Consider the following 18,169-nt stretch of genomic DNA (forward strand, 5'->3'; position numbering starts at 1 on the left):
GTGAATTCTTTTAAAATTGGGCTGTGTTTGCAATATTAATATATGTGTTTTTATTTAGAAAAAAAGTATTGATATTTTATTATTAATTATTTATATAAAAATATTATTTATCAAAATTAAAAAATGTTAATTTGTTATTTATAACCTATGAAGTGATCTAATAAAAAATATTAAGTTTGAACCGAATGGATCCAAGAAAAATCACAAAGGAATACAATGTTCGCTCTAATCTATCAACACTTGTAGAAGTTAACTTGTTCTTGGAGCCGCTTTAACTCTGCAGTAATTTCTTTCAAACGGCTATTTTCTGGCACTGAAAGGTCAATGAAAGCACTAAATGTTAAGGAAGTAGAAAAGTAAAATAATTTGTTTGGAGAGAAAGATAGCATATTTTCACAGATTTTGTTGACTTTTAATAATTATAATTCTTTTTGAATATTTTACAAAATAAATTTTAGACATTTGGCCATAGTCCCCTATAAATATCCTCATCCTTGAGTTCCATATTTCATTTCACACAACAGAGTAGAAGAGATATTGATAATTTCTTACTTTTTATTCTTTTCTTTAATTTTTAGAGTATCTGAATTCACTCAAGATTCAATTCTTTTAACATGGATCAACTCAAACTATCACTTCAATTTTTACAAACACTTCATCTGTTACTGTTAGCATCAGGTAAATATATCACACCAACAAGTCAGAAGTATCTGAAAAACAGAGACTATGAAATTAAGTAGTAACAAATTTTTGTGCAGGTGCCGTAGCAACAACAACGTTCACAGTGGTTAACAAATGCGATTACACAGTGTGGCCAGGCATTCTCTCAAACACAGGAATCGCGGAGCTTCCAACAACCGGTTTCCTTCTCCAACCCGGCGACTCCAAAACCGTAACTGCTCCAACCTCCTGGGGTGGCCGTTTATGGGGCCGCACTCTCTGCACGCAAGACGCCGCCGGAAAATTCTCCTGCGTGACCGGCGATTGTGGCTCCGGCAAGCTCGAATGTGCGGGCAACGGCGCTTTGCCACCGGCGACCTTGGCCGAGTTCACCCTCGACGCCGACGGAGGCCTCGATTTCTTCGACGTGAGCCTCGTGGACGGTTACAACGTGCCGATGCTGGTGGCTCCCAAGGGTGGGTCCGGCAATAACTGCACCAGCACGGGGTGCGTTGGAGACCTCAACGGCGCGTGTCCTTCGGAGCTTAGGGTTACGAGCGTGGATGGAAAACAGGGCGTGGCATGTAAGAGCGCGTGCGAGGCGTTCGGGTCCCCGCAGTATTGCTGCAAAGGCGCGTTTGGGACGCCCAACACTTGCAAGCCTACGGCGTATTCGCAGATTTTCAAGAACGCTTGCCCACGCGCCTACAGCTACGCGTACGATGACAAGACCAGCACTTTTACATGCGCTTCTTCTGCGGATTACACGATCACTTTTTGCCCTTCCCCTAAAGATAACCCCAGGTAATTTCAGTTTTGCTTTTCACTTCAACACTCAAAAGGCTAATTTCGTCTTTCACATATAATATGAACGTTGGGTTGAGTTGGGGTTGAGAACTGGATCGACGTCTCACACATTTTCTGCTGTGTTCTTCTTTTTTCATGTTACGTTATAACTTTTCATTTGGATAACGACAGAGTAACGGATTAACGGCGTTTTGTTCAGGAAGACCTAATAATGAACGACAAGCTTTTAAAAAAATAAATAAATACTAATGTTAATTAATAAATCATTTTATATTGAATTAGAATTACAGTATATAAGTTATGTGATTTTAAAAAATGTTTAGGAAACCATGTGACATTAATAAAAGAGCTAATAGAGAGTACATATACTTGATTTAACTCGGGAACTCTAAATTGAAAGAAAATGAAATTACATTTTGTTGAAATATAAGTTCATTTGTCGAAAGTCGAAGTTGAGTTTAATATTTCAGTAGAAAATGACTGTCAAACTAAAACCTTATTTCAGACTACTTATGTTAGAAAGAAGTACTAATAGTTTTTATCAAAATATTTAATTAGCATAATCAATGATTTTTTTTGTTGAAACTTATATAAAAATCAATGATTCCCTTTCTGTTAAATTTTTTCTCAACTTTTTAATGTTTTATTAAAAAAGGTTTTAACGAAAAAAACTTTGATGTGTAAAAAACTTATGAGTATTTTATTCTATTTTATAGTGTATGTATTGATAAAAAAATTAGTTAAAAAGTAAGAGTATCATTGCTAAAATAGTAATTATAATAATTTTGAATTTGTTTTCAAAATTCTAATAAATAAAGAGGAAGGGAATGAGTAATTGATAATTTATCTTTAAATTTGATACAAAAATCCACAGATAGTGGCAGGTACTTGTGTAAATCTTAGTACTACTAGAATTTTGGTTCCATTCAAGGAATATTTTGGGTCATGAAAAAATAATTATAGAGATTAATTTTAACCAGTGGATCTCTACTGTTATTTTTTTTTCTGTTTTTCAGTAATCCTTTAATTAATAATTTGACTTTTTTCGAATCAAGATTGTATATATTTATTTTATAGAATATTAATAGAAGGGTAGCATTTTATAGAATATTACTGTTATTTTATAGTAAGAAAGAGTATCGTTATTTTTTATTAAATTGTACATTTGTACTATCTCATGTATTTATTTTATCTGATATATTTTAAAAGTTTGTCTTATTCCTTACGTGAGACTTCTATTTTGTCTATTAAATTATTACTTTTTACACAAAATGTCCTTATATAAATATCTATTAATTAAATAAAAATTAAGATAATGAAATCATAATAATTTAAAGGATAATTTTAAAATAATAAGAAAAACTATACCTGTTTTCCCTAAGAATATCATAGTCATGTTTTTCTATTAATGCACTCTATTTTTTTCTTGAATTTTAATAAAATTATAGTCACATATGTTTTAGTGTTTAAAATAATATAAACATTGAGAAGCATAGGAAAGTGACTAGTTCAATCATATAGTATAGATTTATTCAGACATCGAATCTCATGAGTTGAATGGATCATGATATCATATAATTTACTGCACATGACGATCACTAATCTTAAGGTAGCTCTGATATTTAGTTCACAATTAAATAAACTACTATAGTACTCAATAGTGCTGGAATCACATGTTGATATGTTCCTTATTCTCACTTTTTATCTTGGAAATAGTGTTCACAGATTTATTTTTCTTATAATCTTTATTCTGGATTTGCAGTCAGAAATCGTGGCAGGGGCAAAACCCGAAATCAGATAGCAGTGGTTCTTCTTCTTCTTCTGATTCGCCGCCACTTAACAATGGGACAATGGTGTATGTAGGTGCCATGGATGAAAGTGAATTATCATGGTCAGTAGGTACCCATGTGAGTGTGAAGGAATCTCAAGCCATTGCTGGTTTTGTCAGTATCACCATTGCTCTTTGGCTCTTGTGCCACTTATAGTAACTACTTCCTCCTTCGCCATTTTTCTCAAAATTAAGCCCATCATCGACCCACGTTTCTATGGCTGAGAAAGTGGTCACTGGTCAGATCCTATCCACCACTTGTCTGGTTTACTATGTCCTCATGGCCCACGTGAGTTGAGCAGGGCCCACAGGCTGCAACCATGATCACAGCTCCCAAGCATGCGTGTTATTTTAAATACATCCGTCGATGGAACTCCACCACCTTACAACTTACAAAGTGTTTTGTTTTTTTGTGCCAAAGCAGAATCCGATGTTGTAGGTATGGTTATTGTTGCTGAATGGTGAAGAAAGATAAATAGGGAGTGAGATATTTAAATGATTTTTTTTCCTTGTAGCTTTCTTGTTTAGTTTAATAGGTATACTACATAATTCTTTGCCTTCTACTTTCGCTATTACTCATGTTTTTTGAAGCCACAAATATGGATGACCCTAAACACATTCAAAACTTTGTTCCTCTCTCTTTCCTCATCAAATAATTTGACATTTTATACGAAGAGGACGTAAAGGATATAAGACAAAAAATGATATAAATTATTAAATGATAAAAATATTTTCATATAATATTTTAGATTTTCGATTGTAACTACCTACCCTATCAATTGTAACCTATGTAATATAGATACGGATACAGACACAGAGATACGTATAATCTCTCTAAGATGTAGGATACGGGGACACGGATCTATATATTATATAATTTTGAATTATATAAATTGAAAATAAATATTTATGTGCAAAAGTATGTTTCAGATTCTTTTGAGATTCTTTTGAGAGCAGAAATATATTTTTCATGACTGATTTAAAAGAATTTGTTCCTTATTTTTATAATCATAATAAAAATTTATACAATAAATTTGAGTTTTTAAAAAATTATTGTATTTATGCCTTTTAAAATTGTGTTAGAACCGTGTTAAAATTTTAAAAATCTAACAAATATTTTAAATATTTTTTGAATTGAACACTTAACCGATAAGTGTCATACGAGTGTCGACACCGATATGTGTGTCCGACACGGATACGCTCATTTAATAAAAGTGTCTAAGTTTCATAGTTATAACTAAGTTATCAATTATAACTCTCCATCAGTATCATTTATTTTTAATTTTATCTTTTATCTTTTTATGTGTTATATAAATATACTCTGCTAATCTATGTATAATGATCAATAAAATATATCATTCTTGATCAATTCATTGGTTTTAGGTATGTAAGTGTCCATACAAATATTATATAATGATCAATAAAATATATCATTCTTGATCAATTCATTGGTTTTAGGTATGTAAGTGTCCATACAAATATTATTGGGGACCGATCTGATCTATTAAAGAGAAAGTGATTTTGGTTTGGTCTAGAACCAAGCGTTCATTAATCTGATATCTAAATCACCCTATTCACTTCGCTGTGGTTGCTGTTTCTTCTACATCTTATCCTCCTTTTTATATTTCAACTTACCAAATTTTGTATTTCATAATTTAACCTACCAATGAGTATTGAGTAACAATAAGGACATATAACAATCCTTCACATACTTTATGTTATCATTTTGTTTCTGCCGTCTACATAATATACAAACACAAAATATACTCTCTTTTTTTGTAAATTAATAAACAGAGGAATTTTAATATTTATTAATAAAACAAACTTATCATTATTAGTTTGAATATATATCTTGAGTCTTTTGAAACTGCAATTATTTTTCTCAGTAGTTATGTTTTCAATCATTGTCTTATTTTATTCAAGAACAATTGTATTTAGACATCTTTTATCAAACAAACACCCATCTCACAATTTTATTTTAATATTATAATCATATAATTAAAATATTAATATAATTAGTTATTAAATGGTTGTTTCCTTTTATAACGGATTGTGAAAACATGAAGGCTCTTTATTAGAAAGGTAAAAATTATATATATATATATAATTTTTATTGGAAAGAATTATTTGAATTTAAAAAAAAATGTTATTTAAAGGGTAAAATAGTAAAATACTAGATTTTTTACTTTTTTTTAATTTAAATTTGTCTACATTTTTTAAAATTCAAAATTTCAATTCAAAATAAATAATTATTAAATTTTAATATTATAAAGAATAAAATTGATGTGTACACTAAAATAGTAAATCCTTTATATATAGATAACTCCAACAAAGCCTTTAACTCGTAATTAAATGGGTTTGTGTTGGGAGTCTTGACTTTTGGCACACTCAATTGATGTAGTTGTTGAAATTGGCATATCATCCACCCAAAGGGACTATACAAATGCCCATAATTGAGTTTTCTTGTTAAAATGGTGCATCATGCTGTGTTGGGGACTTCTCTATCACAGTGCAGAAAGATAAGCAAGAAGAAAAAGGCTGAAATTTCAAAGTAAAATAATAATTCTGAAACTGTTGCTTATGTTTTTGGATTCATTGTATTATTATGGTTTGGTGCATTTACGGGTAAATGCTAAACTGAAATTGCATGAGACAATTATTGTTCAACATACGTAACCCACTTTATTATTAATCACACTAACAAGGTAGGCACCGATCCTGCGGAAAAGAGAAAAGAGATGAAAAAGAATATGCAACCCTTGATTGAAAAAGGGAGAACAGAGGAACCAGAAAAGAAGACCCAGTAGCGGTGAGAGCAGAGTATAACAAAAAAGAAACGTGAAAGGAAAGAGAAGAAGAAAAAGATATTATTATTCTATTCACTGGAAGTATGTTACAAAAGGGGTATAAAAAGAAAGAAAAACAAACACTGTTGGACAGCCCAAATAGGAAAAGCCCAAACTGAACAAAACTGAACCAAAAAGAAAAAATACAAGCAATTATATTTTATCACCCCCCCTCAAGCTGGGAGTACAGGTTCTTCATTCCCAGCTTGCAGTGAAGAACTTGGAAGGTAGACGGAGGGAGAGGCTTTGTGAGGATGTCAGCAGTTTGCATTGAGGAAGAGATGGGGAGTATTTTGATGAGTCCAGCACTGAGTTTGTCCCGAACAAGATGGCAGTCGATCTCTATATGTTTGGTTCGTTCGTGGAAAACCTGATTGGATGCAATATGTATTGCAGACTGGTTGTCGCAATAAAGGATGGCAGGTTGAGTGAAATGAATATGGAGGTCTTGTAATAAGTAGGTTAACCATTGGATTTCACAGGTGGTTGCAGCTAACGCTCTATATTCGGCTTCTGAAGAACTTCTGGAGATCGTCTGTTGCTTCTTGGATTTCCAGGAAATGAGTGATTCACCAAGAAAAATAGAGAAGATGATGGAAGAGGCCCAAGCACAAGCCCACATGCAAGCCCACCAAAGGGTAGATTTGGGCCAACCATAGAGTTATGGCCAAGAGGATCCAAGAAGACGTTCTTTTACATGTTCAAATGCCATAAACTCTAGTGTAGAGTAGACTTTAATTTCTTGTCAAAATTAGCATAGGAACTTTATTTGTAATTTTCTTAGAATTAATTTTGGCACCTAAAACACCAACGTAGGTAAACTTAGAGTTTCTAAAAAAACCTCTAAATTTACCAAGGCTGGTCTAGAAAGCCCATGGAGGGGGTGAGCATAAAAACTAGACACACCCCTCCCCATGTGCTCATTTGTGCACCCATGTGCCATGTGCACCCATGTGCTTCACATTTACATTTCATTTGGCTAGCATTAGGGTTGCATTATGGTCCTCCTTAGCCTATAAAAGGAGGAGCCTACACCTTGTATTTTCAAGTTTATTGTGAGTAAAGTTATGCTACCATTTTGTGCCAAGCTTTGCTTCTCCTAGAATTCTAGGCTCTAAACTTCACTTCCTTCACATCTCCTTGGGCTGGCCGAACCTCCCTATAACCATACCTTTCATGCACCTTCAAGATCAACACCACTCTTAGGAGGATATTGCTCACACACCTTCATAGCTTCCGCACCACTTTTCTTACATGATTCAAGAAGACCTTCATGAAATGCCATCATTTGGTATCATGAGCTTGGGTTCTTCAAGATGAGTTGCTTTTGGTCTTTTCATTTCTAGTTCTTCTTTTATTTCATGTTGTTTATCTTTTCCATAATTGTCTTGCTGTTTTTTGCATTTTAATTTTGTTTTGGTGTGCTTTGGGGAAGATCCAACCGAAGCACTTTTGTTCAATTGATCTTGAACAAGTTCTTGTGCAATTTGTGATAGGATTCCATACACCTTTGAGTTGCTATTTTCTTTTAGGCTTTTGAGTCTTTATTGCTTTCTTATTTGGTTCATATTATGCTTTTGAGTCTTTAATTTCTGAATCCATATATGTTTTGTCAAGTCATGTTCATCCACAATGTCAACAATTCTTAGTAGTCCTTTATTTGGCTTGATTGTTTCTTGATTTTGGGTATCTTTAATTGCTTTGAATCTGCTGTTCTTTGATATTTTGGTGCCTTTTTAATTTTAGTTTGAGTTCCTATTTGTGTTTAGATCCTACACAAATTCTATTTCACAAACTCTATTGTGTTTAAATTTTGGTATCTTGCTGTTTTTGTTTCCAGTTTACAGAATCCCCTGTTTCACATTTTCTGTGCTGGCTGTTTTGTTCCAGAAAAATATTTTCACTCATAGGAAAATTTTGATTCTCTGGAATATGCAAGTTTGAAGTGTTATAGAAAGGACAAAAAAAGAATTAGTCCAAAAGAATCAACAGAAAAAAAATGATAAATCTTTTAAAATCAGTGTGCAAATCTGAGGCGCTACAGCTGGCGTAACTGAACACCAAAATTGCAAAATTTATTAAAAAACAATGGTGCATGCGTTTTGAGTGATTCCAAAGCCAGATTTTAGCTAAGATCTTGAATATCTTGCATATCAAATTTCAGAATCATATCTTAAAAAAACAGCTCAGCATAAATTGGGGAAAAACACGTTTCTGGCCCACAACATTTTCCAGTGGTGCTGTTTTTTTTATTTGGTCATCTAATTCTAGTGCTATTCTTAGGATTCTTTTGTGTGCCTACCTTTATTTTGGTACCTTTTATTTGCTTGCTTAATATTTCTTGGACCTCTTTCTAGTTGTCATAATCTAACTCCTTTTGGTGGTACTGTTTTATTCAATTAAATTGTTTCTTGCTTTTGTTCTTTGACCTCTAATTTGGTGCTGGAATTTATTTCTCCTTTGGTGCTTAATTGAATGGAAACTTGACTTGGGTAAGGTCTAGTCTTTTGATAGGTGCTGGAATTGGAGAATTAAAACCTTCATTCTAAGGGGAAACAAAGCCAAGGCCGAAACAAGCTTTCTTGAAAAACACTACAAACACTTGGAGGGCCAACAAGCAAAGACAACAAGGAAGTGCATTTAGCAAAACAAGGATCAACGAAGAGAGTTTTCTTAATTTCCTTGCAACTTAATTTGTGTTAATTACCTCTTAATTACGATTTAGACGGTGAGTGTGTCTTCAAGGGCTCAAAGTGTCCAAGAAGCCTCACCTAGGGTCGACTAGTATAGAATTCTTAATTAGCAATTGTTAATTGTTTGTAATTGTTTTTCTATTGCTTAGTTAGTGACGCTTTGCATGGTTATTTTGTTGAGTTTGTGTTAAACCGACTAGCTTTGTTGATTAGTAGCTTGCATTGTTTTCTTTCATTGAAAATTTGATTTCTCAACTTAATTGTGTTCTAAGTGGTTTACTAAGAGAAAGTTTTGTGTGAAGACATTGAGGGATAGTTTTTGGCTAAGGCAAAGGCTTGGTATTTAAGTAGTCCTTTGTGACTCACCTCCCTTACCTGGAAAACTACCTTATTTGACTTTCCTAAGTTTTCTCAAGGTAAAATACTTGTATACACAAGCTTTAGCCATGTCTTCTTCTTCTCATTCTACAAAGTCTATTGGAAGTGAATTAAAATCTTTAAAAACTCTTTTGAAAGAAGTTTCACAAACTGTGCAATCAATTGCTTATAGACAATTGGAGAGTGAGACTAAACTTAATGTTTTGACTAAAGCAAAGGATGAGAAGTCTCACATTCTAAAAAAATTACCTTCTCATGCATATATCTCTAAAGATCATGATTCTTTTGGGGAGGGAAGCATTAGAGTAAATGATTATTATCAAGCACCCCCTAGAAGACATAGAAGAGATAGAAAAGAACAAGAAAACCCAAGAGAGGTTAGGGTAGAACAACCCCATTTCCATGGAAAAGAAAATATAGAAGCTTGCCTAGATTGGGAAATGAGGGTAGAAAAATTGTTTGCTTCCTATAAAGAAAGAAAGGAAAGAAAAATACAAAAAAAGAGAGGGGAAGTCGAAAGGGAAGCTAAAGAAAAAGAAGAAAAAGAAAAGCATGAGAAGACCCTTGAAGAACAAAAGGCGTGGGAGAAGAGTGTTCCTTCCCACAAGGTCATTCAACAAGACCAAAGATTTAAAAATACCTTTGAAAATATGTGTCTTGTTGAACAACCTCAAAGCCTTACCTTTTGTAAAGGAACACTTGCAAGCCTAAGTGAAAAAGAAGAGTCTTTAAAAGAAGCTTGCATAGATAAAAATGAAATAGATTATTTCTCATATGTGCTAGGATATCACCAAGTGAATGTCAAGTTTTTATAAGCATCTACAAAAACAATTTTTTATGTGAAGTAGGGCCTAAAGAAACTTGTCATGTCTTATTGAGACAACCATTGCAAAGTGTACAAATCCTTAGAAACAATGGTTGTCACAACGAGACTATCCTTACACATAAGAGAAAAAGTCTTCATGAAAGAGAACTCATGGGACAAATTAGAGTTGATAAAACTTTAGAGCTTTTAAAAGGAAAACTTTTGTCCCCCATGAGAAAAGAAGTTCAAAGACATTACCTTAGGTACAATTCTTGTTTTCAAACTACACCCAAGGCAATGTCTCATGAACTCTATACTCCTTCACCTTTTGCAAATGATCCTTGGGAAGATACAAATTTCATATTAAAACTCCCTAGGACAACAAAAGGTTTTGATTCAATTTTCATGGTTATGGATAAACTCTTCTCTAGAGAAGTGATACATCTTCATGGTTTATCCTCAAGCATAGTGTTGAATAGAGCTTCAAATTTTGCAAACCATGATTTGAGGATTTCCTTTGGAAAACTTGCAACTAAGTTGCACACTTTAAATTCTTATCATCCTCAAACGCATGGTCAAAATACAATTGAAAATCTAGCTCTTTCTACTATGCCTAGAATAATCATAAAGGACAAACACAAGTCTAGAGATAAGCATACATACCATAAAGTAGTTCACAAAACTACTTGTATTTCTACTTTTGAGGTTATATGTGGGCTAAATCATCTTTCTCCTTTTAAGTTGTTACCATCTCCTATAGGATTTATACCTAAAGAGAAAGTAACCACAAATGCACATTTCAAAATGCATAAGATGATTAGAGAACACATACAACAATCAAAAGAGAAACATTGTCCAAAGTTGCCAAAACCAAAAGAAAAACAAAAATGGCAACATAGTAAAATTGATTTTCAAACTAACACCTATGCTTTATTTGATGATTTATATAGGTGGACGTTTGATCCAGGAGGACAAGCTTTGGCAAAGCAAGAGGCTGCTATCCGAGATCAAGTTTGTAGATCTGAGGATAGATCTTCTAAAGAAGGAGGAGATGATGGACACCATCCAACCACCTCATCCCCCTAGTTGAAGAAAAAAACTTTGGATTTGAGGACAAATCCTTTTCAAGAGGGAGGGGATGATGGAAGAGGCCCAAGCACAAGCCCACATGCAAGCCCACCAAAGGGTAGATTTGGACCAACCATAGAGTTATGGCCAAGAGGATCCAAGAAGACGTTCTTTTACATGTTCAAATGCCATAAACTCTAGTGTAGAGTAGACTTTAATTTCTTGTCAAAATTAGCATAGGAACTTTATTTGTAATTTTCTTAGAATTAATTTTGGCACCTAAAACACCAACGTAGGTAAACTTAGAGTTTCTAAAAAAACCTCTAAATTTACCAAGGCCGGTCTAGAAAGCCCATGGAGGGGGTGAGCATAAAAACTAGACACACCCCTCCCCATGTGCTCATTTGTGCACCCATGTGCTTCACATTTACATTTCATTTGGCTAGCATTAGGGTTGCATTATGGTCCTCCTTAGCCTATAAAAGGAGGAGCCTACACCTTGTATTTTCAAGTTTATTGTGAGTAAAGTTATGCTGCCATTTTGTGCCAAGCTTTGCTTCTCCTAGAATTCTAGGCTCTAAACTTCACATCCTTCACCATTCCTTGGGCTGGCCGAACCTCTCTATAACCATACCTTTCATGCACCTTCAAGATCAACACCACTCTTAGGAGGATCTTACACACACACCTTCATAGCTTCCGCACCACTTTCTTACATGATTCAAGAAGACCTCCACTCTTGGGATGGCATTTTCATGAAGGTCTTCTTGAATCATGTAAGAAAGTGGTGCAGAAGCTATTAAGGTGTGTGTGTAAGATCCTCCTAAGAGTGGTGTTGATCTTGAAGGTGCATGATAGGTATGGTTATAGGGAGGTTTGGCCAGCCCAAGGAGATGTGAAGGAAGTGAAGTTTAGAGCCTAGAATTCTAGGAGAAGTAAAGCTTGGCACAAAATGGCAGCATAACTTTACTCACAATAAACTTGAAAATACAAGGTGTAGGCTCCTCCTTTTATAGGCTAAGGAGGACCATAATGCAACCCTAATGCTAGCCAAATGAAATGTAAATGTGAAGCACATGGGTGCACATGGCACATGGGTGCACAAATGAGCACATGGGGAGGGGTGTCTAGTTTTTATGCTCACCCCCTCCATGGGCTTTCTAGACCGGCCTTGGTAAATTTAGAGGTTTTTTTAGAAACTCTAAGTTTACCTACGTTGGTGTTTTAGGTGCCAAAATTAATTCTAAGAAAATTACAAATGAAGTTCCTATGCTAATTTTGACAAGAAATTAAAGTCTACTCTACACTAGAGTTTATGGCATTTGAACATGTAAAAGAACGTCTTCTTGGATCCTCTTGGCCATAACTCTATGGTTGGCCCAAATCTACCCTTTGGTGGGCTTGCATGTGGGCTTGTGCTTGGGCCTCTTCCATCAAAAGCCGGTTACAGATTTTCTTGTCTCGGGGCAAGTGGCCCAATCTGAGTCACTATATGCTTTGAGTTGAAAAGTGCTTGCTGCTGACAGAAATAGACCATGACCAGGTGCATTCTTGAGGTATCGAAGGATGCGAAAAGCGGCTTGACGATGTATTGTTGTAGGTGCTGAAACAAATTGACTCAGTTTGTTCACGCTAAAGGCAATGTCTGGTCTGGTGTTGGTCAAGTAGATGAGTCTTCCTATTAGGCGTCGGTATGAAGAGGATTCTGCAGCAGATAAGAGATCACCTTGAGTACTTGAAAGCTGCGAAGAATGAACCATGGGTGTTGGGACAGGCGCACAATCAAGCATCCCTGTCTCATGAAGAAGATCCATGGTATACTTCCGTTGTGAGAGGTGAATACCAGTGTTGTTGCGGGCTACTTCAAGTCCCAAAAAGAAAGTTAGGTCACCCAGATTTTTGATCTTGAAATGTTGATGCAGCAGTGTAGTGATGTGGGTAATTTCCTCAAAATTATTTCCAGTAAGGACGATGTCGTCAACATACACAAGAAAGGCAGTTATGTGAGTGTTTTGCGTTTTTATAAATAAGGAATGATCAGCAGCAGACAAAACATAACCATTAGAAAGTAAGAATTGAGATAGTTTGGCATACCATTTTCGACTTGCTTGGCGTAGGTCATAGAGCGAACGTTGCAGTTTGCAAACAATTTGTGGATTAGGGACATCAATTCCAGTTGGTGGCTTCATGTATACTTCTTCAAGAAGGTCTCCATGTAGAAAGCCGTTGTTAACATCCAGTTGTTTGAGGAACCATTTGCGTGATGCAGCAAGGGCGAGAAGCAGGCGCAAGGTGGTCAGTTTTGCAACTGGAGCAAAAGTATCAAGAAAGTCTAGCCCTTCAAGTTGCGCATAGCCTTTTGCAACGAGACGTGCCTTGTAGCGTTCGATTGTACCGTCTGATCTATGCTTTACCTTGTACACCCAGCGACAGCCAATGGCTTTCTTTCCCAAGGGAAGGGGCACTAGTGTCCAAGTGTTGTTTGCAGAGAGAGCAGTAAGTTCTTCTGCCATTGCTTCTTTCCAGCAGTCATGTTTGGAAGCATCCTCATAATTTTGAGGTTCAGTTGAAGAAGAAAAAAAAGCAATAGTATGTTGAAAATTAGAAGATAGAGCATGATAGGACACAAAATTATTAACAGGATATTTAGAACTTACAGTATGTGCAGATGACATGTCAGTATGAAAATCTACAAGGTGGGTAGGAGTTCTCCTAACCCGAGTGGATCTCCGTGGCGATGTATGTTCCGCAGTTTCAGTAGGAATCATGATCTCAGTAGCAGTGTTGTTGTTGTCAGAGAAAAAATCATAGGTAGAAACATAAGGTTGAGGAACAGGCAAAGATAAATTGTTGGGACCCTCATTCTCATCATCTTTCATTTTATAAGGAAAATGATGTTCATAGAAAACAGTATGTCTAGAAATCTTGATTTTATGATTTTGAAGATTAAGAAAAAGATAACCTTTAGTGTGTGGTTGAAAGCCAAGAAAAATACCAGATACAACCCTATCATCTAGTTTCTTTCTGTGAGAAGTAATAGTGCTAGAGTAGCAAAGACAACCAAAAACACGTAAAGATGAGATATCATACAAAGTACCATTTAATTTTTCATAAGGAGTCATGTTCTGCAGCAAAGGAGTAGGAATACAGTTGATGAGAAGAACAGCATGTAAAACAGCAAAATGCCAAAAAATAGGGGGTAAATTGGCTTGAAAAAGCAAAGCACGCGTTACATTAAGAATATGCTGGTGTTTGCGTTCTGCAATACCATTCTGTTCGGGTGTTTCTATACAAGTTTTTTGATGAATAATGCCTTTCGAAGAAAACAAATTTGTCATAGAAAATTCAGCCCCATTATCAGAACGTATAATTTTGAGAGTGGTTTGAAAGTGGTTTTCAACATAAGATAAAAAATTAGATATGTGATTTCTCACTTCAGATTTTGTGCGCATAGGAATCACCCAAGTATAGCGAGAAAAATCATCTACAATAGTTAAAAAATACCGAAAACCATGCATAGAAATAACAGAACAAGGATCCCATATATCCATATGTAAAATCTCAAAAATTTTAGAAGTAATGGAATCACTTAAAGCAAACGGAAGTTTTCTTTGCTTTGCTCTATGACAAGTATCACACAGATATGGTTTATGGGCAGAAATAAAAGAGTATCGAGATCTCAAAACATGTAATCATTCATCAGAAAGATGTCCCAGTCTATTGTGCCACACATTAGTGTCTTTCAAAACAGAATGAACAGATCTGTTGATAGTATGTTTTTGAAAAACAGAAGCATGAAAAATGTACAAGCCATCTTTGGCTTCAACTGTACCAATCTTCTCTTTCGTTAGATTGTCCTGTATCACACAATCCTTGGATGAGAAAATCAAGTGACAGTTCAAATTAGAAGCAAGTTTGGAAGTGGAAATCAGATTAAAAGTGAATTCAGGCACATACAAAACATTATTTAGGTAAAACTTATTACTGAATGCCACAGTTCCAGAACAACTAGTATAGAAATGATGTCCATTTGGCAAACTGATAAGAACAGGTTTTATACTTTTATAAGAGGTGAAATCAGACAAACAGGTGCAAACATGATCAGTCGCTCCTGAATCTAAGATCCAAGAGCCTTTAATACTAGTATAAAGGTTTGAAATAGTAACATTACCAGTTGTAGAATCCTTGTGATTGGTATCAACAGTAAGAGAGCCCACTTGATTTACTTGCACAGGTGGCTGAGTGGCAATATTGTTTGTTGCATTTTGCTTGATCAAGGCAGATAAGACTTGATATTGTTGAGCTGTGAAGGCAGAACGCATGTCTCCAGAATCCTGTTCTTGTTGACAATTCTTAAAAGGAATATCATCAGTTAAAACAGCATTAAGCAAAGGAGCGGTCCTACTTTTTGGAGGATAATAACCGGGAGGAAAGCCATGTTTCCTGTAACATGTATCTATGGTGTGACCATTCCTACCACAATGAGTACAAATTTTCTTATTGTTGTTGAATTTGAAATTCTTATTTTCTTGATTTGGAAAACCCACTTTTCTATAACAGACATTCTTAGCATGACCCAATCTTCCACAGAAAGAACATTTAACAGAATTACGATTCACACTAGTATGATTAATATTTGTAAGCAAAAAATTACTTGCCAATTGACGTTCTTGCTGTGCCACAAGAGAGAAAATTTTTGAAATAGGTGGAATCGGTTCCATGAGGAGTACGTGGGACCGAATATTGCTGAATTGATCATTAAGCCCTCGAAGAAACTGCATGGCTTGATCCTCGCATTTCCTTTGACTAATAACAGAGGCTAAAGAGCAAGAGGGCTTATGTTGACAAAGACAGATAGGGTTAGGTCGAAAGTTATCAAGCTCATCCCAAATAATTCTGAGTTTCGTAAAATAATCAGTCACTGACAAATCGTTCTGATTTAAAGAAGATGCCTCTAATTGCAAATCGGAAATCCTAGAGAGATCACCTTGAGAATATCTTGTTTTCAAATCATTCCACACATCTACAACAATATCCATCCAAATCACACTTTGTCTAATTGGAAGGGATACCGAATTCACTAACCAGGACAATACCATATTGTTGCATCTGACCCAGGCCGAATAGTTGGAATCGCTCGTTGGTGGGCAGGGATGGGTGCCCAGGACGAATTCGACTTTATTCTTCGCACTTAGCGCTGTTATGATAGACCGACTCCAAGAATGATAATTTGTCGCGTCAAGAACCAGTGAAACCAGTGAAGCCGCAGGGTTTTCACCAGGATGAAGATAAAGTTAGCTGTTTGCAGATGGTTCCATTGTGGCCGATTTTGCTGAAAGAAAAAAAAAACAAGAAAGGAACGTAAGTAGAAAATATGTATAAAGATGAAGAAAAGGAGGAAGACAAAGTGCGCAGCAGAGCTCTTCAAAGGAAGAGCTCTGATACCATAACAAGGTAGGCACCGATCCTGCGAAAAAGAGAAAAGAGATGAAAAAGAATATGCAACCCTTGATTGAAAAAGGGAGAACAAAGGAACCAGAAAAGAAGACCCAGTAGCGGTGAGAGCAGAGTATAACAGAAAAGAAACGTGAAAGGAAAGAGAAGAAGAAAAAGATATTATTATTCTATTCACTGGAAGTATGTTACAAAAGGGGTATAAAAAGAAAGAAAAACAAACGTTGTTGGACAACCCAAATAGGAAAAGCCCAAACTGAACCAAAAAGAAAAAATACAAGCAATTATATTTTATCACACACTGCATTCGGATTTTGATTAAGAAATTAAGCTTAATTCAACTTAACTAAAGTTTAAATTTTTTCTTTATTATAATTCTTGAATTTAAGATAAATTTTACTTTTAATTAGATTTTTCTCAAAAAACTATTAAACATATTAACACAATTTGATTTAAATGGAAATTGATTAATTCAAATATAGATAGTGTTTGTGTAGTGTAGTCATTCGTTTCACTACTTATCTCCACATTTTTAATATTCAATGTTTATACCAGACATAATAACGATTGATATCTTATTTTTAGACAGGTGGCCCAAAACAATATTTCATGTCAATTACTTCCTTCACCCAATCACTCGATGAACTTTTACAAATCTCATTATGCCCTTCTCTTTGTTAAACACTCCAAATATAAATATTTATAAGTAATTAACATTTGCAGTTGAAGCTTCCAGACGTCTATGTCTGTAGTATAGAAATGCGTTATGAATATCATTATTCGAAATTGGGTTTTGTATTCTGGATATACATATCTGGAATTTGGTTTTGAATTCCGGATTACATATCCGAAATAATTAACTGTGTTCTAGATATGGGCATGCGAAAATATATTTTTTGACTTATGAATTTCTATATCCGGAAGTTAAGTGATATTTATTTTTTCAGCATTCTCAATGGATACAACTGTCTCAGAGGAGAAATGTGATCAGAAGAATGGCAAGATGACCCTAAACCCAAAACGAAGGGGTGTTGTGATTAGGTGCAGATCTCCTCCTTAACCTAATTTCAAGGACATTTTCGTATTTACACAAATTTCATTAAAGACATTTTCGTATTTCCACAAACCTGATTGGGTGCAGAATCAGCCGTATTTCATTTGTTGAAGTTGGGCCAGGCCCTTGATTCGGTTTCAACACGGGCCTGAATTATTGTACGGAACAAGGGTGGAGCCCTTATATTAATCTTATGACCTTTATTAATTTTAAAATAAAGCATAAAGTTTTGAAAACAAAATAAATGAAGAACTTATACAAATTAAAAAATATTATTTTGTCAGAAGTGGGATTTGAACCCACGCCCTCGTTAGAGGATCAGAACTTGAGTCTGACGCCTTAGACCACTCGGCCATCCTGACCTATTGATATGATTTTATTTTATCTTTTATCAATATTATAATAATTCTATTTTTATAACATTCAGTCTCTTATTTCTTTTATTTGTAATAATAATTTTTTTTAAGGAAATTATAGATATTTTAAAAGGAAGTAAAAAAAATATTGGTTCACAAAAGAAAAATATAAATATGTTGAATTACATAATCCTATGAAAAGAGACATAAAAAGAAAAAA

At 34.8% G+C, this 18,169-nt stretch overlaps 1 protein-coding gene and 1 non-coding gene across 2 annotated transcripts; one reads left to right on the forward strand and one right to left on the reverse strand.

The window, feature by feature from the left end:
• Positions 1–503: 503 nt before the first annotated feature.
• On the forward strand, positions 504–3,920 carry LOC137820529 (thaumatin-like protein 1b). Its single transcript, XM_068624661.1, has 3 exons — positions 504–678; positions 759–1,464; positions 3,230–3,920. Exons 1-3 carry the CDS (start codon positions 615–617, stop codon positions 3,450–3,452), a joined length of 993 nt encoding a protein of 330 aa, XP_068480762.1. The 5' UTR covers positions 504–614; the 3' UTR covers positions 3,453–3,920.
• A 13,951-nt stretch (positions 3,921–17,871) lies between these two features.
• On the reverse strand, positions 17,872–17,955 carry TRNAL-CAA (transfer RNA leucine (anticodon CAA)). The gene has a single exon. It is a non-coding gene; the product is annotated as a tRNA-Leu (tRNA).
• Positions 17,956–18,169: the final 214 nt, after the last annotated feature.

Source organism: Phaseolus vulgaris, chromosome 9, assembly GCF_000499845.2.
Source record: "Phaseolus vulgaris cultivar G19833 chromosome 9, P. vulgaris v2.0, whole genome shotgun sequence".
In the NCBI taxonomy this organism is placed as follows: domain Eukaryota; kingdom Viridiplantae; phylum Streptophyta; class Magnoliopsida; order Fabales; family Fabaceae; genus Phaseolus; species Phaseolus vulgaris.

Coding starts and splice junctions, on each gene's coding strand:
- LOC137820529 (XM_068624661.1), top strand. CDS start 615: ATGGATCAACTCAAACTATCACTTCAATTTTTACAAACACTTCATCTG. Junction 679..758: donor TCTGTTACTGTTAGCATCAG/GTAAATATATCA, acceptor ATTTTTGTGCAG/GTGCCGTAGCAACAACAACG. Junction 1,465..3,229: donor TCCCCTAAAGATAACCCCAG/GTAATTTCAGTT, acceptor CTGGATTTGCAG/TCAGAAATCGTGGCAGGGGC.